The 25311-nt window shown below is 40.2% G+C and overlaps 2 protein-coding genes across 2 annotated transcripts; both read left to right on the top strand.

The window, feature by feature from the left end:
* The first annotated feature begins 894 nt into the window (after positions 1–894).
* LOC139201977 (CUB and zona pellucida-like domain-containing protein 1) lies at positions 895–7581 on the top strand. The gene is made up of 10 exons (XM_070831435.1): positions 895–1038; positions 1736–1926; positions 2011–2175; positions 3234–3375; positions 3696–3843; positions 5207–5394; positions 6251–6645; positions 6746–6842; positions 7022–7196; positions 7386–7581. Exons 1-10 carry the CDS (start codon positions 895–897, stop codon positions 7520–7522), a joined length of 1782 nt encoding a protein of 593 aa, XP_070687536.1. The 3' UTR covers positions 7523–7581.
* A 9077-nt stretch (positions 7582–16658) lies between these two features.
* Positions 16659–25038, top strand: LOC139212421 (uncharacterized). The gene is made up of 15 exons (XM_070843000.1): positions 16659–16791; positions 18189–18406; positions 18536–18673; positions 19100–19211; positions 19289–19424; positions 20022–20123; positions 20541–20682; positions 20773–20916; positions 20998–21066; positions 21804–21862; positions 22581–22771; positions 22852–23252; positions 23397–23493; positions 24206–24413; positions 24504–25038. The coding sequence occupies exons 1-15, from the start codon at positions 16675–16677 to the stop codon at positions 24638–24640; spliced, it is 2271 nt and encodes a 756-aa protein (XP_070699101.1). The 5' UTR covers positions 16659–16674; the 3' UTR covers positions 24641–25038.
* Positions 25039–25311: the final 273 nt, after the last annotated feature.

Raw genomic sequence — 25311 nt, 5'->3', positions numbered from 1 at the left:
TGCCTGTCAAATTAACATTATACAGTATATATGCACAGAAAATAATTTGTTTGAATTAGATTTTTTGGACCCCCGAAATCTAAGTTTGAGGTTTGGAAACACGAGCTCAGTCACCTGCTTGAGTTTCTCTTCGTTGTTCCATTTTGGAAAATAGGTGCTCAACGTGTGCTCAAAGAAACGGCCTGCCTTGTTTTATTGTTTTATTGTCTTATTATTATTATTGGGGAAATGAAAATGATTGTGTATCTTTTTTTTTCACATGCAATTCCCTTGTATTTTGTACATAATGACTATACAGGCTTTATATCTTATCTTATCTCTCTTAAAAGTGAACTATTTTCTCTGCTTGTGTTCAGACAAGAAAAGGAAAATAATACAAAAGGGTGTCAGAAGAAAAAACTCCCCACCAAAGAGCAAAATGATCTTTTTAAAAAAATCTTATTGGTGTTAATTAACAAAATCCTTTATGCTTTCACTGAGGAACGGTGAGTGTGTTGTAAGACCGACCAATGGCACTTTGCTCCTTTATTAACCTCTACATTGTCCAAAACACCACAGTAACGTTGGATGTGATTTCACTCTGATTTGATCCTGGTAAACTTTGCTCTGTTCATGTGTTGGCTGAAGAACCTGGATTCATTCAGTTTCTGAAGTGAAGTGAATTAATACTGGTCCTCCAAAGCTGGCTGTGTGTCAGGTGCTGAGGCCGATGTAGTTATGAATTCAGGTTGTCTTCATGAATCAGACAGGCAGGTAAAACCAGTTCTGCTTCATGCTACAAACTTCACACTTTCCGTAAATGATGTAGATGATGGAAAACGACTTGTCACTTTTCGCTCGTGGCAGGATATTTAAGACGCAGAGAATGCTGGAGGTCGAACACTCGTCAGGAGGATGGCGTCTCTCACACCACGGCTGCTGCACCTGCTGCTGCTGGTCTCAGCTGCATCCGCCTGGTCCCGAGACTTCTACTACAGGTACAAGGGCGGGTCGGTGACCTTCACCCCCAAAGGACGGAACTCAGATGGGTCTTATCAGGTAACTCATGGCTGCCAACCATGTTCCTTTATCTATTTGTCTAATTATTTATCTATCTATTATTATTGTTATTATTATTATCATGTAGATTTAGTACATGTATGTCTTTCCTCTTCCTCTCTTGGTTCCCCTATACCTGTATGTCACCGTACCTACAGTCTATTTCAGCGTGCTGCACGTCACTACCTCTGTTTCTATATACTCTCACTTGCACCAACAAAAAAAAAAGAAGAAAAGAACAGAACAGAAGAAGAACAGAAATTTTCAGTGTCAATCTCTTGAGAGACTGTTTGAGAAAACACTCACTGCATCCCAGAATAACCAACTGTGTCACAGTGTTTTATTGGAGAATGTGACGTTTGTTCAGGTTCAGGTGAGGCTCTAATCCTGTTAATACAAGGACACTGCAGTCTTTAATCAAGGCCTTGAGGATTGTCTAATTATTATTAATCATTATTATTATTTTGAATAATTTATAATATTATCATTATTTGCTGAACCTGCACAGTCAGCTAAATTACTGTATATCTTCATGCTATAAGAAGCAACAACATGCCCTAAGAGAGAGAAGAAGAAGAAGAAGAGGAGGGTGGGGATACTCACCAAATGTGTTATAGCATTCATTCTGATCAATCATTACCAGCTGAAGGGAAAGTGACACATCCAGCTTCATCCATCTTGTCATAAACCTCTGCAGGTGGAGCTTCGCAGCAAGCAAGCCAACCACTACTGCGATGTGAACTCCTACGGGTGCTCCTCTGGCCAGTGTGGGACCAAGACCCAGTCCAGCAGCACAATTGTTTCCAGGAATTCCTACGGTCTCAACTGGTGCCAGTACGAGGTGGTGGCAAGCCGCAAACTCAGCGGCAACCTGCCTTTCTCTATCAGGTGGAGTGTTTGTCTGTTAGATCTTCCAGCTGCGCCATTTAACAGCTGATGTTGAAAATATCACTGTATTTCTTCTCCAAACAGATACCCCAGTCGGATCACTTCTAGTTACGGTCGGGGCTTCTGGGTGTCAAACTTCAGAAGCTCGAGGTCTTACTGGAGAATGAGGGCATACATGGACATGGGGACGCGGTCTGACACCGGCGAAGCTAACAGGCCTCCCATCACCGGAACGCTGCCCATTCTCAGGTAAGGACCCTTTAGTGTGTTGCATCAATATGATACAGAACAATACTCTGTTTAGCATCATTAAAGCACACACACACACACACACACACACAGCACTAACTAACTAAAACTGACATTTTCCACTGATGTGTGATGTTTTATACTGTTCATGATTATGTTTCTATGTATGTAAAGTGAGATCTCAGTGGGGTCTAAGAGGGTTTTTCCTGTTTAAATAAAGCTCAAACAAATAAGAAGCCAAATAATTTCAGTTTCTTATCAAATCAAAGTGATGAAAGTGATTGAACTCATCAACCTTAAGCAACATTTGAGTAAAAGTATGTATGATCACAACCTAGCGGGGCTTCCCAGCACGCTCTGAGGCAGATGATGTGTTTAAGGTACAGATGTGACTTGGTCCTCGGTCAGTAGTGTCACTGTTCTTCACTCTCTTTCCAGTAGTTTACAGTTCCCTTCATGTTATTTTATATGTTAATATGCTGTTTTTATAGTAGTACCGCTGTACTGCATACTTAACATACCTCAGATTTTACAGTCAACCAAGTTAATGATAAGTTTACGGTCATGACATGAGTTGCCTGAAGTCATTTTTTTCAGCTTTACCAACTTTAAATTAATGATCTACTTTGCTTGGAAATTTTAAGGCAATCGGTTTCCTGCCTTTCTTAAAGTGAAGTCAACTTATTACATTTTACAGCGTGTTTAGGAGGTTACATGGCTTTGGTGTTTGCCAGACGTTCAATTTGGATTTCAGCCGATATTGATTTTACCTCCAGGGGTTGGTGGTAACGAGTTACAAGTGATGCACATCAGTAAACAAGTATTTTTTTGTGCTTTTCATGATTCTTGTTTTAAACGGTACCTTTGCTCTTTACTCAACTATATGTTTGAGCCAGTAAACTATGTTTTATTTCACCATATTTGCAGTTTCTTTGTACTCAGGAACTTGTTTTTGACAATAAAACAATTGAATTTATACCTGTCGGAGCAAAACGCAGGGCAAGAAGCAGTTCCTTTTTTAAAAAAATGTCATCAACGAGTTCTGTCCCGTGTTACAGAGTACCCAGGAACTGCCCTCGAACCTTCAATATGACGGCGTTTGACGCTGATGGTGACCGCGTCAGATGCAGGGTGGCAACAAGCTCTAGTTCATATGAATGTGGGCTGTGTGGGCTGATCGGAGGATTCTCTTTAGATTCCGTAAGTCAGCCAAATCATCTATCAAAGAGAATTCATGTTTTGCTTTTCAGTAGAAAGCTAGATCACACTATCATCTCCTTAAGCATTACCTAAACCTACCTACCACAAATAAAGAGATTTCTTAAAATTTGAAACCTCCTTGTAGCCCAAACAGTTTTCTTTAATAATAAAAGGCAACAAATCAGATCCTGAAATTGATTTAATTTAAGAAAACATTGGTATACAAGGGGCTTAAACCAGGAATGATAATATATAACTCATGAGCTTTTGCAGCTGTAATGTAAACTGTGTGATGACAATATGTCCCTTTTATTTGTCAGAACTCCTGCTCCCTGACGTACACATACAGCGGTCAAACTGGATACCATCCGTTTGAGCTCCTGGTGGAGGACTTTCCCAACGAGCGCATCACGCTGTCCTACTCTGATCGATCCTACACTTTTAAAAGCCCCCTTTCAGCAGCAAGGCGTAAACGTCAAATCCCATTCTTCACCACAGGAGCAACAACCACAGCTGAGCCAACCACCACACCTGAACTAACCACCACGACTGTACCAACCACCACACCTGAACTAACCACCACGACTGTACCAACCACCACAACTGAACTAACCACCACGACTGTACCAACCACCACACCTGAACTAACCACCACGACTGTACCAACCACCACAACTGAACTAACCACCACGACTGTACCAACCACCACACCTGAACTAACCACCACGACTGTACCAACCACCACACCTGAATTAACCACCACGACTGTACCAACCACAACAACTGTGCCAACCACCACAACTGTACCAACCACAACAACTGTGCCAACCACCACACCTGCTCCAACCACCACAACTGTACCACCAACCACCACCTTGCCTTACCGAGCAACAATTCCTCCTTTAAGCAAGCTTCCTCTCCAGTTTACTGTTTATGGTAACAGTTTTTTTTTATATTATCATCACTGATTTGATAATTAACTTTTTGTCAGTTACTCAAAGTGTCTCCCCTCTCCTGATTTTCAGTGGACTCACACCGAGCCCCTTCGTGCCTTGAGGGTGATTACTTTCCCGTTTTCTTGTCACCAACTCCAAGAAATGGGGTGAATCTTCCTGCGTTTGTCAACCAGACCCTCGAAATCACAGTCAGATCCAAAGCACTGTACACCACGTAAGGAAATGTGCTAAAATCAAATCATAAAACTTTGCAGCAATGTGTTAAAGTAATGCACCAATATTAGAAACATCAATTTGTCATAAACATATCCAGAACACGTTCTTGATATTTCCTGTACTTGACTTATTCTGCTGTTAAGGAATAACATTCCCCATTGCAGCATTATGAAAACATTGTTTCTCTTGTAGGATTGTAGGCCTGATTGCCACTGGACCAAAAGGCTTTACAAAGCAAAAAATCACCAATGAAGAATATCTCATAAAATGGACACCAACTGAAAATGAGCTGAATGATCATTTCCCTATTTGCTTTGTCTCTGAGGCAAGATATGGGTGAGTCTTCAAATAAATCATCATGTGGTTGAAGTCCAAGGACGACAGCTATACTTACCTGGCAAAACAGTTCTTATCATTAAACTATCTATTCTTATCTTACACTGCATCCCAGAGGACAAGTCTACCAATCAGAGCTACGCTGTGTGATTGTTGACGTTGGACACCATGGTTAGTAGACTATATTTTAACTCTACGCATATAGTTTTTAATTTATGTTTGACGTATTGTGGATGGATGCCATGCAAAAAGCTTTGATGTCTGCCCAGGCTGCATCATCACAATGAAACAAATACATGTTGCATATCTCATACTATTTTTAGACACCACTGTGACATGCAATGAAACAACAATAACAGTGGAAGTGGAGAAGTCCTACCTCATCAGACGCAACGAGCACAGCTTGCATCTGAACAACTTCCAGGATCCTTCCTGTAACCTGTCAACACGCTCCAACACAACCCACCTGGTGGCCGTCATGTCGCTGAACATGTGTGGAACCCTCATAGAGGTGCAGCACGTAAAACTGTAACACTGTGCACACAGCAACCTTTGAATCGCAGCTCACATCTGTGTTTTTTTTTTTAAGTGATAACAGCATGACATCGTCAGCATATTGCTTCACTTGTGATAAAAACCAACTGCTAACTACCACTAAAACAACTGAAAATGATGTCAGGAAGGATGTAAAACCAAATCAGCGACAGAAAATAGCTAACATGACCATGATGTACATGAAACTAAAAAGGCAATTCAGTCTGATTAGGCAATAACATTTTAATCTTAAGATGAGACACTAGTTTGCTTGTTTTAGCAAATATTCTTTTGTTACATGCCGCAAAGGTAATATTGCTAGAAAGAGAAAGAAATATCATGCATTGTCTTTCTCATTGTCTTTTTTTTTGTTTGTTTTTGCGATTGATCACTGATATCGTATAATATTATTATATAATATATTAATATATTATTAATATAATAATATATATTATTATTGTGATATTAAAAGACCTAAATTGAGCATAGCCAGACGTATCACTCCAGACTTAGCTAAAGTTTACCCACAGAAGTAGAGATCTTCACAGGTCTACCCAAACCTTAGACTTTTCTTTTTCTTTATTGATCCCCCATAGGGGCAAATTCAACCATTCAACCATCGCATTTAAGATGCGAGACCCAACCCAGGATCTGCTGAGCCCTAGAGAAACACATTATAAGTGCTGTGTAACTTGCGTGATGCTAATCGTCACCATTAGGATCAGATTACAAGAGCGACCACATGCCACTATTTCACTATTGACTTGTACAGCCAAGTCTGATTTTTATTGGCAACAACTATTACTTAATTTCCAAGTGTCTTTCATTTTTAGGAGGATGACAATAACATCATCTTCAAGAACGAGATCACGTCTGCCGACCCAAGTGAAATCATCTCCAGGCAGCATGACGTCGAGATCGCCTTCTCGTGCGTCTATCCAAAGCTGACCAACCTGACCCTGGGATTCAAGCACAAAAACCCGTACGCCTTCTCAGAGAAGGGATTCGGTTCGTTCACCTTCAAGTTTGAGTTCTTCGAGAGCCAGCTGTTCAGACAACAAGTTGATGCCAGCACTTACCCAGTGGAGGTGTACCTCAAGCAGATGATGTTCATGCAGATCGAAGCGACCTCCTCCATCCCCAACACGGTGTTGTTCGTGGAGTCCTGCAGGGCCACTCCCTACGACAACCCCAACTCTCGCATCAGCTACACCATTATCGAACATGGGTGGGTGTACGCCATGAAAAGGCTTTTGTGTGGTAGTTGATGATTAAGAGAAAAGCCTCTGATTCTAGTTATAAACCACTGTAACTGCATAATGTCACAGGTGTGCAAAGGACAAGACGGTGCAGATCTACCCCAGCTCCAGGGCTCAGTTCAGATTTGGAATGGAGGCGTTTGAGTTCATCGGCGCTCATGAGGAGGTAAGGTTACGTTTTTAAAACACAAGATTATCAGAATCAAACATAAAGTCAGTTCCTTTCAGAAATCAATTCCTTTTCAAAAATCATTGGTAGTAACTACATTAAAACCATTAAAAAGCAGGAAAAATACAACAACGTTTAATGACTTTGTTTGTCTGTTTGCCTCCGTGTGTCTGCAGGTGTACATCACTTGCTCGGTCATGCTCTGTGAGACTAACGTTCCCGGGACCAGATGCTCTCAGGGATGCATCACATCAGGAAACCACCGCAGCAAAAGGGAAGTTGCGGGCCAGTCTTCCAGCCACGCCATTTCCCAGGGGCCTTTGCACCTGGTTAAAACTTCTGACAGCCAAGGTGAGTGGGAGGGGACGACTGTGAATTATCCAAACACTGCTCCTATTCAGTTTCAGTTTGTTTTATAACTGGACACACTGATCAGTAGAGCTGGTAACTCTCCACACTGGCCTGATGTATAAATGTGTTGTACTAGCATATGTAAATTTATTATACCTGAAGTTTTGTCTGTTTTTTTTTTCATTTCAGTGTCTGGCCCAAGCCTGAATCTGGGCATGAACTTCATCTTCATTGTCGGCTGCCTCGTGGTCTGCGTAGTGGTGATCTACCGAACAAGGAGGTCCAGAGCTAAATACCAACCGTTGCCAACCTCTGAAACAGACTGAAGACAGACATGTATTTTCCTATCTCTTCGGGTGTTGGTGGTTTGACACGTTGTCACAGATTCCAAAATGTGAAAAGTTGCTTTCATAGATTGAGACAGCATGAAGAACACAGTGTGTGAATTAAAAACAGTGATTGTGTCTTTATATGGGATTAGTTAGCAGAATGAATGTACAATGAATATCTATAGTATCTTTAAGGGTTTTATGGAGAAAAAATAGTGACGTGTTGATGAAGTATGATTCAAATATCTTATGGAAAATGTTTGTTCTTCTTTTGTGCATCAGTTTCTGCCCACAGTGTCTTGAAATGGTTTTATTTCCAGTGTCATTGTGAGTTGAGTTGTGCAGCTCTGTATCTGATGTTATCATGTAAAGGTGAATACATTTTTTATCTTCAAGGTCTGAACAGACCTTGGAGGTATTGGTGTCGCTTTATTAACCCTTGTGCACCCCTTAAAAAAATCATGACGTTTTACCCTCGATGCAAAAAATGTTCTGTTCCTAAAAAGTGCTATAAAAATATTATACATTCATATTTTTTTTCACTTTCAATGCATTAAATCTTTTGACCAACTTCAGTCCTAATCATAACTATTAAGTTTTCATGTATTTGTCAAATATTTTTAACCCTTTAATGCCATTTTTGCAATATAAAACTACAATTAATTAATGAGAAAAACACAAAATATGAAATATTTTTCATATACTAATTGCAAACTGGAATTTTTTTGGGGGGGTATTACAGTCTTGGATATGTCAATAATTGACAACAACATTGATTTGAATGCATTATTATTTTTTGAGCAGTTTGACTTTATGTAAAAATGTGCCACCTTTTACCCTCGATGCAAAAAATGTTCTGTTCCTAAAAAGTGCTATAAAAATATTATACATTCATATTTTTTTTCACTTTCAATGCATTAAATCTTTTGACCAACTTCAGTCCTAATCATAACTATTAAGTTTTCATGGATTTATTAAACATTTGTAACTTTTTAGTGCCATTTTCGGAATATAAAACCAAAAATTTCAAATGAGAAAAACACAAAATCTGAAATATTTTTCATATACTAATTGCAAACTGGAATTTTTTTGGGGGGGTATTACAGTCTTGGATATGTCAATAATTGACAATAACATTGATTTGAATGCATTATTATTTTTTGAGCAGTTTGACTTTATGTAAAAATGTGCCACCTTTTACCCTCGATGCAAAAAATGTTCTGTTCCTAAAAAGTGCTATAAAAATATTATACATTCATATTTTTTTTCACTTTCAATGCATTAATTCTTTTGACCAACTTCAGTCCTAATCATAACTATTAAGTTTTCATGGATTTATTAAACATTTGTAACTTTTTAGTGCCATTTTGGGAATATAAAACCAAAAATTTCAAATGAGAAAAACACAAAATCTGAAATATTTTTCATATACTAATTGCAAACTGGAATTTTTTGGGGGGGGTATTACAGTCTTGGATATGTCAATAATTGACAATAACATTGATTTGAATGCATTATTATTTTTTGAGCAGTTTGACTTTATGTAAAAATGTGCCACCTTTTACCCTCGATGCAAAAAATGTTCTGTTCCTAAAAAGTGCTATAAAAATATTATACATTCATATTTTTTTTCACTTTCAATGCATTAAATCTTTTGACCAACTTCAGCCCTAATCATAACTATTAAGTTTTCATGGATTTATTAAACATTTGTAACTTTTTAGTGCCATTTTCGGAATATAAAACCAAAAATTTCAAATGAGAAAAACACAAAATCTGAAATATTTTTCATATACTAATTGCAAACTGGAATTTTTTTGGGGGGGTATTACAGTCTTGGATATGTCAATAATTGACAATAACATTGATTTGAATGCATTATTATTTTTTGAGCAGTTTGACTTTATGTAAAAATGTGCCACCTTTTACCCTCGATGCAAAAAATGTTCTGTTCCTAAAAAGTGCTATAAAAATATTATACATTCATATTTTTTTTCACTTTCAATGCATTAAATCTTTTGACCAACTTCAGCCCTAATCATAACTATTAAGTTTTCATGGATTTATTAAACATTTGTAACTTTTTAGTGCCATTTTCGGAATATAAAACCAAAAATTTCAAATGAGAAAAACACAAAATCTGAAATATTTTTCATATACTAATTGCAAACTGGAATTTTTTTGGGGGGGCAGTTACATCCTTGGATGTGTCAATAATTGACAACAACATTGATTTGAATGCATTATTATTTTTTGAGCAGTTTGACTTTATGTACAAAATATGCCACCTTTTATGCTTTGTGCAAAAAAATGTTTTGTTCCTAAAAAGTGCTATAAAAATATTATAATTAATATTCTTTTCACTTTTATTGCATTAAATCTTCTGAAAAACCTCAGTCCTGATCATAACTATTCCATTTTCATGGATTTATTAAGTATTTTTAACTTTTTAGTGCCATTTTGGGAATATAAAACCAAAAATTTCAAATGAGGTAAAACACAAAATATGAAATATTTTCCATATACTAATTGCAAACTGGAATTTTTTTGGGGGGGTATTACACCCTTGGGTATGTCAATAATTGACAACAACATTGATTTGAATCCATCATTATTTTTTGAGCAGTTTGACTTTATGTACAAAATATGCCACCTTTTATCCTTTGTGCAAAAAATACTCTGTTCCTAAGAAGTGCTCTAAAAATATTATACATTAATATTTTTTTCACTTTCAATGCATTAAATCTTTTGAACAACCTCTGTCCAGATCATAACTATTCAATTTACATGTATTTATGAATTAATTTTAACCCTTTAATGGTATTTTGGGAATATATTGACAACTGATGAGAAAGGTCACTCAGTGGAGCAGGACCTGCAGATCACTGTCATGTATACTTTGCATCCATACTTGCTGTACTTGGCATCCATACTTGCTGTACTTGGCACAATGGGTCCAGACCTTTCTCTGTCCCATGCAAAATGTGCACTGCCTGTACCTCTTTGAGGGCCTGGCTTCTCCTGCTGGTTCTTCCATTTCCTCTGACATGATCCACTAGTGTGGCTGCTGCTGGTCCAAGCAGCAGCAGCCACACTAGTGGGTCTTCCAGCTCCAGCTCAAGTGAGGAAATGGGTCTTCCAGCTCCTGCTCAAGTGAGGACATGGATGTCCTCACTTGAGCTGGAGACCCATCTGGATGAATTTCAGGTGAAGCCTCCCCTGATATGTCCTCAGTGCCTGTGTCTGTGCCGGACATCTCCTCCTCGTTCTCAGGCGACTGCAGGACAGCAGTCAGAGCCTCCTCTAACACAAAAGTGTCTCTTCATTGTCACTGAGGAAATGACCAGCCAGCACCAGCTAGGTGCAGCTTGAGGTTTGCAGACACAGCACCTGTATAAACATGCTGCACTGTAAACCAAAACAATAAAAAGACTGCTTTGGTCAAAAAAAAAAAAAAAAAACGTTTCCAGGCAAAAAAAAGCTAGGGTGCTCCTCCTTAGATTCTTTGACCTTTTGACCTTTTGACCTTTTGACCTTGATTGCTTTTTACAAGTGCTGTAGTGTGTCTGGGGGCTTCGAATAGGTGTGTGTGTGTGTGTAGGTGTGTGTTTGTGGGCGGGGGGGTGAGTGGGTGCATGTGGTCTGTAGTCATAAGAAAGATAGCGATAGGGATGTGCAAAATGTGGTGAGCAAAAATGACTTTCTAACTCCCTGTACACAAACACACACACACACACACACTCATCAAATAATTTGTCAAAACACACATTCATACCACACTTTTACATCACTGCCAACACACTCAGACCATTTTAGTTGGAATCATGCATTCTGCTGGGGAGCAATAGTGAGAAATGCAACGGAAGTAGGATTCACTGAAACAGCATATAATGGAGCCCTCAGCCATATAGTGGAAAATGATGTCAAATGATGGATAATGAAAAAAACTACAATTTTCAAGCCAAAAGCTTAGATTGAAAAGGTAGTCATAAGTAAAACATTATTTTATGGTGTAATTAAAGTAGGATCAAAAAGTGATGTTTTAATGGGAGTCAATGGTGCAAAAAATGTTTTAAGGGTGACGAGAGGAACTTTCTTCTCTCCACAGTGTATTATAATTCTATTAATACATTCAAAGTTGAAATCTTAAAATGTGGTAAAAGACTGACATCCCTGCAAAATTTTGTCCCATTATCATTAAAATTGGCAAAATTATTGAGTATTTTTAGTTGAAAAATGCAAAAAATGTACCGAGGGGTGCATAAGGGTTAATGTGTTGTGTTGGTAAAATTAACATGTTAAAAAGTTTGTATCAAGTTTATATACAGAATAAAACTTTATTGGCTTGGCTTGTCTTGTCCGAGTTGTTCACAGTCCAGTGATGTCTAAAAAAGCCTACAAATGTGTCATTTTATTTTGGTTGTCTTAAGTCTTAATAAAAAAGTTCCTTATCTGGAGGATTCATTTCAACTAAGCAAACAGTAAAATAAACTCTGAATTACAGTAAACATATTGGTTATTCTGCATGTAACGTGTTATAAAGACGACTGATGTGTTTCTGTGTCTGTTCAAGGGTTCCTGCCCACAGACATGTCAGACAAGTTTGATGTTTCACAGGCAACCATTTAGAACAGGTTTGTTGAAGAGTCAATTTCCTAATACACTGTGTGACACCGGATTTATGTTTTACCTCACTTACATACTAAATGTTCACATTTTTACTGCTCCTGCACTTTACACCACCACCACACCACCATTTGAGTCTGTGGTGGAGGACTTCCCCCAAAGGCCCATCACTCCTCGGCCTACACCGACAGATCCCGATCATCCAGAGCTGCCCCGTATGAAAAAATCCATCACTGAAAATGGGTAGGCATGAGGACGCCCCCTAGTGACATCAGAGGACATAACAGTAAAGATTTGCTGAGATAGACCCCATCTCTACATCCATCTACGCATTTGCAGACAGTGGGTGGATGGATGGAAATTAGATGTCAAACATTATGCTCTTTCTCTAGTTCATACTTGGAAATCCAACAAGAGCAGGTTTACCTGGTTTAATGTTCAAAAAACACATTATATTTCTCATAACTGATATGGCTGCTGCAGCTGTTCTTCAACAATCTGTGTGCTTCGCTGTCATTCAACATTCAACAGTTTTGTGTTGCCGGGAGCTGTTGTTATTCAGGAAAAACAATGGAGGACAGCGAGGTGGACTGAGGAGACAACAGAGAATACAGAAGTAGTCAATAAGTGAAATTAAATTAATGAAACTCCACACCATGTTTTCACTGCTACCTTGCTCCCAGACATATACACACGAGTAGAGTCATGTTGTGGTTGGTGACTACGGCTGCCTGCTTCAGTAATTTGCTAAACTTAGCAGCTGCAGCCCTTGAAACACCAGCACGGTGTCTAAAAACTCACACTGAGGGCGACATTAACCTGTCTTTGTTTGGTTCAGTGGGAATAAGCAAAGCCAGTGTAATGACAGGTCTTCTTAAAGGCATTAAAGCAGGTTCTAAAACCAATAACAATAATATAATATAGAATACTAATAATATAATAATGATGATAATACATTTTGTTTATCGAGTGCTATTCTTGAAACTCAAAGACACTTTTACAAAAGGTTAAAAAATACTCATTAAAAAAACATAGAGGTATTGGTGCAGTCTCTCCAGAGGGAGGGGGCAGCGGTGGGTGGAGGCGAGCTATGTTCTTGAGATAGAAAAAGGTAGTTCTGGTGATGTGGTTGATATTGAAAGGAGAGGTTGCTGTCAAAAATGGTGAGGCAGAAGTCCTGAACGATCCTGATGAGGAGTTTGGGACCGATGAGGATCAAGTCCAGTTTGTTGCAGTTGAGTTTGAGGAAGTGGTCGTGCATGCAGGATGTAGTTCCAGTGAGACAGCTGGTCAGGGTGGAGTGAGCGGCAGTGCTGATGGTGGAGATGTAGAGCTGGACATCGTCGGCGTAGCAGTGAATGTGGAGACCATGACTCTGTTTGTACGACACTTGTTTGTACATGAAAAAAGTGACAAAAATAGTTGTGTGAAGGATAAAAAAAGAGAGCTAGCTAACTTTTTATCTCAGCAATCTGGCATAATTGATGGGTTGTCAGTTTTGAAAGTAACAAATTTCCAATTTCAATGTTGAGAAGGATTTCAGGGAAAGAGTGTCGTATCATATCTAATTTTATTTGCCCCAGATTTCCTTGTTAGATTCAAACCATTGTGGTTCCTGCTTCTGATTTTTATCTGAATTATCTGCACGTCAGTAAGAATGCGCTCAGTGTGGTGAGAGTAGCCTTATGGATTCAGGTGAACTGGAGCATGGCCCTGGCCTTGCTCTATTTACAGCCGATAATCGCAAATGTTCAAGTTTCTCAGAGCTTTCATTGCACGTTTAAGGACACTTGATCACTGATAAGACGACTGACAGGTATGTGTGCACTCACCTCTTCGTAGATCGAGCTTGATAAGTCTTGATACGAAATTACGTGTGTAGTACAGGTTCACCTGAAACCTTCCATTAGAAATTTGAAACGACAGCATTGCAAATACCCGAGATGAAACTATTTAATAAGATAACAAGGACGCAAGTTCATCAAGTTCTTGGCTGATTTCGTCTAAGCGTTTGTGGTCTCGGATGTGGCCTGAGCTGTCACCCTGGCTGGAAGCATCAATGAAAAATCAGATTGCTTTCATTAAAAAGCTGAAACGTGTCAAAATCTGGTTCCTGTTCTTAGATAATTTGCAGGAGTGTTTGCCAAATTTCACATATCGTCAATAAACTAAAATGCTGCTGTTAATCAAGTGGACAAACTACAATAGTTTGATGAATTGATGTTAATTTAGCTTTTTTCCCCTCCATTAAATTATTATTGTTATATTGTGTGGCTTTGGTGTTTTACACGGTTAGTTCTGGTCCAACACAATATTTGTGTAACATTTAGTAAAACAAACATACAGACCAGTGACTCCCATGTTCTACGAGGTAAAATCCCTGTTTTAGTGAATGTAGTCTGGTGTGTGTGCTGTTTGTGGTTAAACCAAAAGGATCTTCCAGGTCTCTCTCTGTAGGGATCCTTTCCATGATGCTGTCACACACTTAGATTACACTTGTATATTTGTTTGACTGATCTTTATTGGAATATGTTACACAATATAATGATTTGAATAAGATTATATGTTACTGGAAAACAGCTCAGAACATAAAGGCCCAAGTGGAGGTTGCCAAACATGCCATTAATGAGACGTCTCTTTAGACATGCAGGACAAAAGCTACGTGAGAGAGAACTACTGTAGACATGTACCACACCTAAATATGATACTCAAAGACGCAACAAAGAAGTGATTGAGCTATTGTGTGAGTCTCACCTGAGCCCAAATTGGAGATGAAGATTAAGGGAAGGTTTAAATGATTGATTTTCACACATTTGTGCAGATGGGAGTGTATAAAAAGTTCTGTAACTCTGTTTTCTAATTCAGTTGTGTTGTATTCCACACTGATGCAATTATTCTACAGTGAACTGAAGGAACCACTCTGCTCCTCGTCTTCCTGCTGAGTTAGGTGTAGAGACAGCTTTGAGTGAGAAAGGTAGTTCCCCTGCTTTTCCCCTGAAGGATTACACTGCAGCTACCTCTGCTCATTAAACGGGTGCCGGCTGAGATCATTCAAGATTCAAGATTCAAGATGTTTATTTGTCATGTGCACAGTAAGAACACGATGGTGACATTCTTACTTTGTTCGTTTCCCTCCACATAGACACAAGAATAAAAGATAGAAAAACAATTATAAATATAAAAAAAGAGGGCAATGTACAGAAGAATAATTCATCAACAGGACCATTAGCAAAACTTTTGGCACCTCCCTTCATTAGACCCCAAAATATGTGAAGAAAACAACAAAACGCAGGTCAGGTTCAAAAATAAAAACCACCGAATTGAAGACAATGACTGACCTCCAGATGTAAGACTGGCTAAAACCTTTCAGCTCAAAAAATAAAAGCACCCTGACGCAGATTAATGAAAATGAGGCGGTGTGAAATATAATGAGGCATTCCATCACCCATCCAGCTTGTCTAACCAGGAACAGTGGCGTTTGTGTCTCTGCTCACTATTACAAGCACCTGCTTCAATCTATATGATGCCTTAAGAGAAAAAACAGAAACAGAAAGCAAAATACCTGCGTCTAGATTGCATAACAGCATTGATTTAGTGTTTGTGTTAGAAAATACCATTTGAGTGATGTTGGTGGTAGAGTTACTGTGAAAATAAGTTTCTCATTCTGAAGAAACGCCTGCTAGCAATCATTCATCAGCACTTCAATTGACTTTCAATTGATGCATCTGATCTGGCAAACATTCCTGCAAATGAAGCACGAACCAAAATACAAATTTGAGCTTCTCTTGACATTTTGTATTAATTTGCAAAAGGACGTTATTTTCTCACTTAAACGGTAACTGGTCTGTACTTCTTTTCGACTACTCAAAGCGCTTTTACATCCTCATTCACCCATTCGCTCATCATTCGTACAGGAGGAATCTAAGCTGGAGGAAACTGTTCTTTCACACACTGAAGCTGCTTCAGGAGCAAGTTGGGCTTCAGTGTCTCCAAGGATTCAAGAATCCCCACATGAGCAAAAATCTGATATTATATTAGGCAACAGTGGCAGGAAAAACTCCCTTTAACAGGAAGAAACCTCGAACAGAACCAGGCTCTGATGTGGGTGGCTTTCTGTCGGGGTCCGTGTTGGGTGGAGGTTGGTCGATGGACGACCCACTGCACCTCTGAGCCGCATGTTTAAACCATGTTTATGACTGTTTACATTATCATTAGGATGGTATCGTGTACGACATCCACTATAATAAATAAATCCCATACCCTACAATGATTGTGCTTCAGTTTCCATTTCCCAACATTTGACGTGACAAGAGTACGTTCAAGGAGTATTAAGTATGAAATACTTTCAGTTTATTTGTTCAGTGAAACCAGTTTTGCAGATGGCCTATTGTTCTGACACATAGTGGGCATGCCATTGTGCCCAGCAGGACTGTTGGCAGCTTCACTGGCCAACCTGTTAGTGTATATAAGGTGCAGCAGGTGGATGTGAGCGCAGCAGGAGACAGAGGTGAGTTTGAGGCATCATGGCCGTCACAGCGGTGCTTCTGCTGCTCCTGGTCTCTGGGGCGTCGGCGTCACATTACTTTGGGGGAACCATGACCTTCTCCTACAAAGGAAGAAACCCTGATGGGACATTTAGGGTGAGAGATGCAACGTTTACTGATGTGCAACAGGCGTTATAGATAATGTGTGAATATGTTTGTTTGCTAAATGTTATCATTCATCATTAGTATTATTGCTGTTGCTCTGTTAATTATGCTATTTTGATTGTTTTAATATGATATAGAACATTTTGCATTCCTCTATTTTTTAATTTTTTATCTTGTAACGTGTCTTTGAGTACACTGACAATAGCAACATAATTTTATTGATTAACCCTTTGAGGGTCTTCAGCACTTTCTAGTGTGTTATGATTTTTATTTTTAGCATATTTTATCAGTTTTTCATGCATATTGCTTATAATTTTGCAAGATGGTGAATTTTTCAGAGTTCTCAATTTTTTTCATGTATTTTTTGTGTATTTTAGACCATAAAATGATGCGCATCATGACAAAAACATGGCAATTTAAGGGTTAATTTTTTAAAAAACTAATTAAAATTTGATATGTATGATTAGGGCTGATGCTGGTCTAAAAAACTATTTAAAAAAAATTTTAAAAAAAGAAAGATTTTTAACATTTTTATGGCTTGTTTTTATGCATACACATTTATGTGTGTAAGGATCTTTAACGTGATTATTTCTGAGGACCTTCAAGGGGTTAATATCTTCTTTTCTCAAACAGTACAAACCTTGAATGTCTCTAGTATATTTGCATGTAACTGTTCAATGGTAGGAACCCAAAGAAAAAACATTTTTCATTAGTGGGGATTATTTTATCAGACCTCAGCTTTTTGGCGTAACATGTACGGCAGCTGTATGTTCACATTTCTTTATGCCTGAGAGGAAGAACTGAACGTGGGACGGATCCAAACCATTATTGATTGTTGTTGTTAAAATTCTGAAATTTCTTCTGTTTTTGATTCCTGCTTTCATTCTTGCTCTTCCTCTTATTTGATGTTTTAAAACCTTTCTGTGATTACTATATGCTTACTAAACGATGAAGACTGCCGTGGGATTAATGACTTTGTTCTTTATTCTTTGCTCGGATCCCGATTAGCTGCAATGTTTCTACAGTTTTCTGGAGATCAATAATTTACGGCAGCATATCTGACATTGTAACAGGGACTGGATGAGCATAATTCAGTCTAACATTATTCTTATTGTTGTCATTGTGGTTTTCTCTCCTGTTTTCTTTTACCTTCTTCATCTCAGGATCCGAGGAGTGACTTAACTGACTGATTACAATATTATTATATTATTGTTATTGGTTTTTTTTTATTTAAGAAAATCTAAGAAATGACCTTTAACTACATTTGTCGTCCTTGTTAAAAAAGGCTGATATAACTGGTGTGTTTGCTAAAATCAACAGAAATGTTATTTACAGAAATGTCCTTCACCTCCAACTGCACAGCTGCTTAATTGGATCTTTTTCCACAGGTGGAACTTCGCAACAGGGAAACCTTTGAACAGTGTTCTGATTCCTCCTTCTACTCCCATTACTGGCATTGTTCCAGCGGCAACTGTGGCTACAACAGCAGAACTCAGAGCGGCGAACTTGACAGAAGCACCAATGCACCACAGTCTAACAACCAGTGGTGTGAAAGTGAGATAGTCTCAACACGCATCCTCCCAAGTAACAGACCCTTTCAGATGAGGTGAGCTTTTTGTTTCACTTAACATTGTTGCTGTTCTTGATGTGTGTTTATTAAATACAGTTTGTGAAGCATCATCTTATTCATCAACTGCACATTTCTATTTGTTGTGGTTGTTTCCACACCAACCAGGGAGAGAAACTGTTGTTGGATCCCAACACGGAATACGATTCACTGGTGGGACCTGGAGACCTCTGTGGATTTGGGAACCAGATCTGACACTGGAGAACCAAATAAATCACCAGACGTTGCCATTCTACCTTTCCTACGGTAAGTCCCCTGCAGTCGCCCCCATCGTGGTGGTACGTCTACAAACAAAAACATTTGCCATCAGACTCGTTTGGAAAATGAAAACAAGTTTTCATTGAATTATTACTCTGTCTACCTTTACTGCTTTGGGAAAAACACCGATGTCTGAAAAAATAGAAAGGTCAACAAATGATTAATTACCAAAAAGAACAGTAATATAAACTCTTTTTTTCTTGTCATTGTGAATTACAGTAAGAGTATTGGTTATTCTGCATGCAACATGTCCACTACACCACTAGCCATTAGCTTTGTATGACTTGTGTTTGCTGTTTTTCTGATCCTTTATCATAAAGACGACTGTTACAGACTTGAGAGCCTTGAAAGGCGCCCTAAATAAAATGCATTATTATAATTATTATTATTATTGTGTTTGTGTGTCTATTCAAGGGTTCCTCAGAACTGCCCACGCACATACAATCTGTCGTCCTTCGATCCGGATGGTGACAGAGTTCGATGCAGATATGGAAACTTCGGCAGTGCAGGGTTCCACTTGGATCAGGTCAGTTGAATAATCACACTGCACAACACCAGGTTGACGTTTTGCCTCACTTCCCTACTAACTGTTCACATCTTTAGGACTCCTGCACTCTACACTACCGCAGCGCCAGTGCAGATCCCAGAGTCTTTGCATTTGAGTTGGTGGTGGAGGACTTCCCCCAAAGGCCCATCACTCTGGCCTACACCGACGGATCATCCAGAGCTGCACTGCCTGTGAGGAGACGGAGACAATTGTCAATTGTGCCTGTAACACATGGCTGGGGGTGGCAGCATCCAACTACTGCACCGACCACGCCTGTACAAACTACAACCCCATGGTGGTGGTGGCACCATCCGACCCCTGCACCCACTGGGCCTGCACAAACTACAAACCAATGGTGGTGGTGGCACCATCCGACCCCTGCACCCACCGGGCCTGCACACCATGTAACCCCACGGTGGTGGTGGTGGGGGCACACCACTACCACGCCCGCACCCACAACCGAAGTAGCCACCACAACAACACCCACACCGACAACCACATACCCATGGTGGTGGTGGGGGCACACCACTACCACGCCCGCACCCACAACCGAAGCAGCCACCACAACAACACCCACACCGACAACCACACACCCATGGTGGTGGTGGGGGCACACCACTACCACGCCCGCACCCACAACCGAAGCAGCCACCACAACAACACCCACACCGACAACCACATACCCATGGTGGTGGTGGGGGCACACCACAACTGCAGCAACCACCACAACAACACCCACAACCACACAATCATGGTGGTGGTGGCACCCCACACCTGCACCCATAGTCACAACCTCAACCCAAGCACCCTCCACGACCACCCCACCATACATTACAAACCCACTGTATGTCACTCCTCTCAGTAAACTACCTTTGCAGTTCTCCGTACTTGGTAAGTTTAACTTCTCATAATTATCTGACATGAATCTCAATGAGCGAAAAAACTGCTGCTGCACTTCCGTCATTGGGTTTAAACGTTCATACATTTTGAAGCTCAACACGTGACCCATTACTTCAGAGACATTGAGGTCAATATTTTCATCATAGAGCTCCTTAAAAAAATGTGTCTCTAGATTTTTATGCAAACCATCAGGGTTCTAAAAGCCTAAGAAGTAGAAGTATTCACTCAACCTGTGAAGAAACACTTCATCTCTTACTTTAGTTTCTTGCTGGGACATCACTGGCTGAATAGATGTGGCTGACAAGCTTTAATGTTTTAAATCCACAGACGGCAGCAAAGCGGCAGTTTTCTCATAGGTGCTGGTTACCTGTTGCATTTGGAATTTAAATTGATCTTTTTTACCTCTAGTGGACCCATCTGCTCCGTCGTGTCAGGACGGACAATACTTGCCAAAGTTTGTGCACCCAACACCTGAAAATGCAGCACACATCCGAGCAGAGGTCAACAAAGAAGTGGAGATCAGAGTCAGAGCACAAGCTGCGTACGCAACGTAAGTGAGAAACCATCATTCCCATCATTTCAGCGAGCAGGATGACGTCAGCAAAGTCAAGCACATCTCTGGTCTCCTGTTTTTATACAGAGTCCATGACATGATCATCAGCGGGCCGCTGAATATCAGCAAGCACAGGACCACGCATGATGAGTTTGTCATCAGGTGGACGCCTACTGCAGAAGACCTGGGAGATCATTTCCCAGTCTGCTTTGCTGTTGAAGCTGTGACACAGTGAGCCTTGGGTTCATTTCATTTACAGCAGAAATAATACGTGTGTGAAACAGTGATTTAACGTTTCATATTACATTGCAGGTCTGCTGCAACCACCAGTCCACCCTACATCTATCCCTATTTCCACAACCACGGAAGCCCATCTTCACAGTAGGTGACATTTCTCGGTGCTTGGGCGTTTGTACAACAACTCTAAGCACCGAGGTAGAGCTAATGTTGCAACTGAACCTGAGAGATGAAACTTAAGATGAGCTAATAAGGAAACTATTAAGCTGCCAAGATGGATTGAAGCAGATGAAAAGGAAGAATTTGTGTATCACGTATCAAGTCAGTGCCACAAATCAAAAGAAAAAAATTCAAACCCGGATATTATCTCAAAACATCCTCATACCGAAGTGACAGTGACAGAACTGGATGATTTCCAGTGACTCCCAAAGCGACATGTTTGAATATTCAGCGTCCTCTACAGGACAGATAAGAACCAGCCACAATCAATCAATCAATCAATCAATCAATCAATCTTTATTTATAGAGCACCAATTCATAACAGCGTTATCTCAAGACGCTTTACATAAAGAGCAGGTCTAGATTAAACTCTAATTAAAGAGTTAAAGCATATAACTTCTCCATGACCTGAGTTAACACGGTTTGGTTTGGCTTAGGCAGCGAAACTACTTGGTGAAGTTTAGGAAAAGATCATAGTTTGGATTAAAATGCACATGTCAGGAAGTGATGTAATGTATGTTAGAAGTTATGTTGTGTACGAGACATTAGTGTTCAGTATGAGGATGGTCATATATATATAAACTTAGATAAAGTAAACGTCAGTGTTATGACCAGGTCTCCTCGGTTAAAGTGTTAAATGAGTGTTTGCTGCTGCCTTTCAGGTCTGGCATCTATCAGTCTGACATGAGGTGTGTCGTGGTGGACGTCAAGCCCAGGCAATGTGAGTCATTTTATCATGTGACAGCTTTACAGGTGCATTTATTATACTCTCACCACATATATCACATGCTGAAGACACAAAAACACTTAATCTTATGTGGGCAGCATGGCGGGCAGCACTGAAGCCTCACAGTAAGAAGGTCGAAGGTTCTTTCTGCACTCTCTCTGGTTCTCCAGCGTCCTCCCACCGTCCAAACACATGCAGGTTAATTGGTCACTCTAAACTGAATGTATCGGCCCTGTGATTGACGAGTGATTGGTCCCAGCCTCTCGCCCAAAGTCAGCTGGGATTGGCTCCGGCCCCACCGCAGCCCTAAGAGAAGAGCGGTATAGAATAGTGATGGAGGTGTTTAATACAGGTGTTACCTGTGTGCATCCAGGTATGCATGTGCTCCCTCAGGGAACCATTAAAGCTGCATTAAGTGATTTTTGACCACTAGAGGGCAGGAGGAGTCCAAAACACAGGGCTGAATCCCTCAGATTATCCTGGTAATAAACATCTCCTGCCTACGGACACATGCTGCTCATAGCAGGTTAACAGCAACATTTGCATAAAATCAATACAAAGTGAAATATTACACATGATATAAAAGATTCATTCTATTTCTGTACTTTGAACTTCTGCATTAAGGAAAAAAGTAAATAATAATATGCCCTCCTTTCAGCATGATGTGTTTTTATTCATACATGACACGCTGCACGTGTGCCTCTTGTTCCAGTCGAAGCCAATGTGATCTGTGGTGAGTCCACAATGAGAGTCGAGGTTGAGAAATCTTCACTCTCTGGACTCCATGAGGATCATTTGCGGCTCAGTGACCCCAGCAACACCGCCTGCAGCCTCCAGCGATACTCCAACAGCACTCACGTCATCGCCGTCGTCCCCCTCAACGCGTGTGGTACTCAGATCGAGGTACTTCCTCACCCGCTGCTCTCCTCTCTCATTTACTTTGTCATTGGCTGTGTGAGGACTGATCACTTTTCCCTCTGCAGGAAGACAATGAAAGCCTCATTTTCAAGAATGAAATCACCACAGTTGACAACGGTAGAGATCTCATCACCAGAAAGCACCTGGTGGAGGTTCAGTTCAAGTGCCAGTACTCCAAACAGGGGAACGTGTCCCTGGGCTTCACAGCACACAGGGAGAACATCACCGTGTGGGAGAAAGGCTTGGGCACCTTCACCTACCAGTTTGAGTTCTACCCTGACAACCAGTTCAGGACCATGATTGATCCGAGCTCATACCCTCTCGAGTACGACGTAGGGAGCAGGATTTACATGGAGATCGAGGCCACCTCTCAGCTCAACACCACCGAGCTGTTTGTGGAGTCCTGCAGAGCTGCACCTTATGACAACCCCAACTACTGGCCGACTTACTCCATCATTGAGAACGGGTAGGTATATGATTATCTCCCCCTGGATGTAAACATCAATGACTCACTTACTTTTCCTTACAATGTAAATACCTTCAATAGAGTAATACATGTGCCCCTGTAATGGCATCCATGTGTAAAGTCTCTTATTTGTGCTCTCACTAGGTGTACGGTGGACTCAACAGTTCAAATCCACTCCAGCCATCAGAAACAATTCAAGTTCAGCATGGAGGCCTTCAAGTTCATCGGCTTGCACGACCAGGTAAAGAATGGGTTTAGAAAGTGTTTAGACTGGAACAAGTGACTCTGAATGTCTCTGTGACGTCTCTAAGGCCCAAGTCAGAGTTTCCTCATTATATCCAACAACTCTGACTATTAGAGGCTTAATGTTTCTCACAACTCACAATGTGAAACACATCTTTGCACTAAACACTTAACACATCAGTGATTAAACATCCTCAAGAGTGTTTATGCCAATAAATGCAAAAGAAAATACATGAAAAGAGACTTTTTAAACAAAGAAAGGAAGTAACAGCAGTTGATCCAAAGTGCTGCACAATCAGCATAAAAGAAAAGGAAATCCACAGTTTTTGACCTGTAATGTTTTTTGCTGTGGGAGTTAATCTGTTAAAGTTTTGTCAGACTGTTAAATTAATTCCCTGAGACCGTCTGCGGCTATTTTAATGACCAGAAAAAGAAATTTTAGGAATCTTCAGGCCTGTTTGAAGGCCACGTCTGGGCCCAGTGTTCCCAGAGCTTCACTAAGTCTGTTCATCAGCCGCACAGAGGCGTCACTTTCATTGATCATGTTTTGAATCAATCATCAAACAATCAGCGGTCGACGTCTGTCGGCCGTTGGCGACTCAAACACCTCTAATGTCTTTCAGCTGTCACCTTCCTCATGTGGTCTATTTAGTGACTCCACTGACACTGTGTGAGGTTTGATGTTTTGTGTGTTGGTCTGTTGCGTTCAGGTGTACATCAGCTGCTCAGTGCTCATGTGTGAAGCAGGGGCACCCGGCACCAGGTGCTCCCAGGGATGCATCAACTCCACACGGTCAGGTGGTCACCGCCATCAGCATCACCACCGGAAGAGAGAAGTCGTCACCCAGACAGCCAGGCACCTCATTTCCCAGGGTCCCCTGCGCCTGAGGAGATCAGCAGAGCGCACCGAAAGCCCAGGTATGAAAACAGGGAGTTTTCTGGCCCGTTTGAGTCCCACTTACACTTTGAGACAAGATCGAATTCAAACTGTGCTTCTCTCTTGTCCAGCGGTGAACGTGAATCTGAACCTGGTTTTCATCGCCGGATGTCTTCTCGCAGCGGTCGGCATGATCTGTGGGGTGGTGGTGTACAAAACCAGAGTGTCAAGGGTTAAATACCAACCTCTGCCTGTGTTTGAAAGCTAAGACAGCAGCACCTGCAGACCACCACTTCTACTTTCATTACCTCTGAATGCATATTTTGATTGTTTTACTGTCACTTATTGGGTATTGGTTGTTCGTGTGTTAACCTGTGGTCACATTTAAATGAATGTCTGCAGTTGGATCTGTATGAGCTGAAAGAGGAGGTTTAGATGTTTATATGAGACAGTGACAGCATGATCGCCTGGTACTGCAGCTGCTGGGTGATTCTTCACTTATAGTGTCTGTGTTTTGGGGGGAATTTAGCTTCACAACTATTATTTTGTGTTACAAAATTGTGTTGCCATAATCAATCATAATCATTTCTGTGTGTAAGTGTGTTTGAAGTCTATGTTGGTTAATGATACACTTCCTTAATGGATCAATAAAAGCATTCTCTTACATATTTGCTTTTATTCACATTAACACACATCAAATATAAATTCTCCACAGTCATGTTTCTATTAAGTAAAACAGCCATTATATTTTTAATAATTCCTCCTTTTGCTCAGCCTGATCAGATTTAAGATTAGATTTAGGAATAAAAACTGATAAATTATTTCTAATATCGTAATAATTATGTTTCATGTCAGTTATAAACAGTGTGATTTTATTATTCTGGTAAAACATCACATTATTGTCTCGTTTTATTGCTGATCGACCACAAGATGGAGCAG

This window comes from Pempheris klunzingeri, chromosome 1, assembly GCF_042242105.1.
Source record: "Pempheris klunzingeri isolate RE-2024b chromosome 1, fPemKlu1.hap1, whole genome shotgun sequence".
NCBI lineage: Eukaryota > Metazoa > Chordata > Actinopteri > Acropomatiformes > Pempheridae > Pempheris > Pempheris klunzingeri.
This window is presented reverse-complemented; position numbering and strand designations above follow the sequence as displayed.

What these genes read in the sequence shown, in the direction of transcription:
- LOC139201977 (XM_070831435.1), top strand. Translation starts at nt 895, where the DNA reads ATGGCGTCTCTCACACCACGGCTGCTGCACCTGCTGCTGCTGGTCTCA. An exon ending in GGAACGCTGCCCATTCTCAG is followed by an intron (nt 2,176 to 3,233) that starts GTAAGGACCCTT and finishes CCCGTGTTACAG; the next exon opens with AGTACCCAGGAACTGCCCTC. An exon ending in TACACCATTATCGAACATGG is followed by an intron (nt 6,646 to 6,745) that starts GTGGGTGTACGC and finishes ATAATGTCACAG; the next exon opens with GTGTGCAAAGGACAAGACGG.
- LOC139212421 (XM_070843000.1), top strand. Translation starts at nt 16,675, where the DNA reads ATGGCCGTCACAGCGGTGCTTCTGCTGCTCCTGGTCTCTGGGGCGTCG. An exon ending in GCTGTTGAAGCTGTGACACA is followed by an intron (nt 20,917 to 20,997) that starts GTGAGCCTTGGG and finishes ATTACATTGCAG; the next exon opens with GTCTGCTGCAACCACCAGTC. An exon ending in TACTCCATCATTGAGAACGG is followed by an intron (nt 23,253 to 23,396) that starts GTAGGTATATGA and finishes TGCTCTCACTAG; the next exon opens with GTGTACGGTGGACTCAACAG.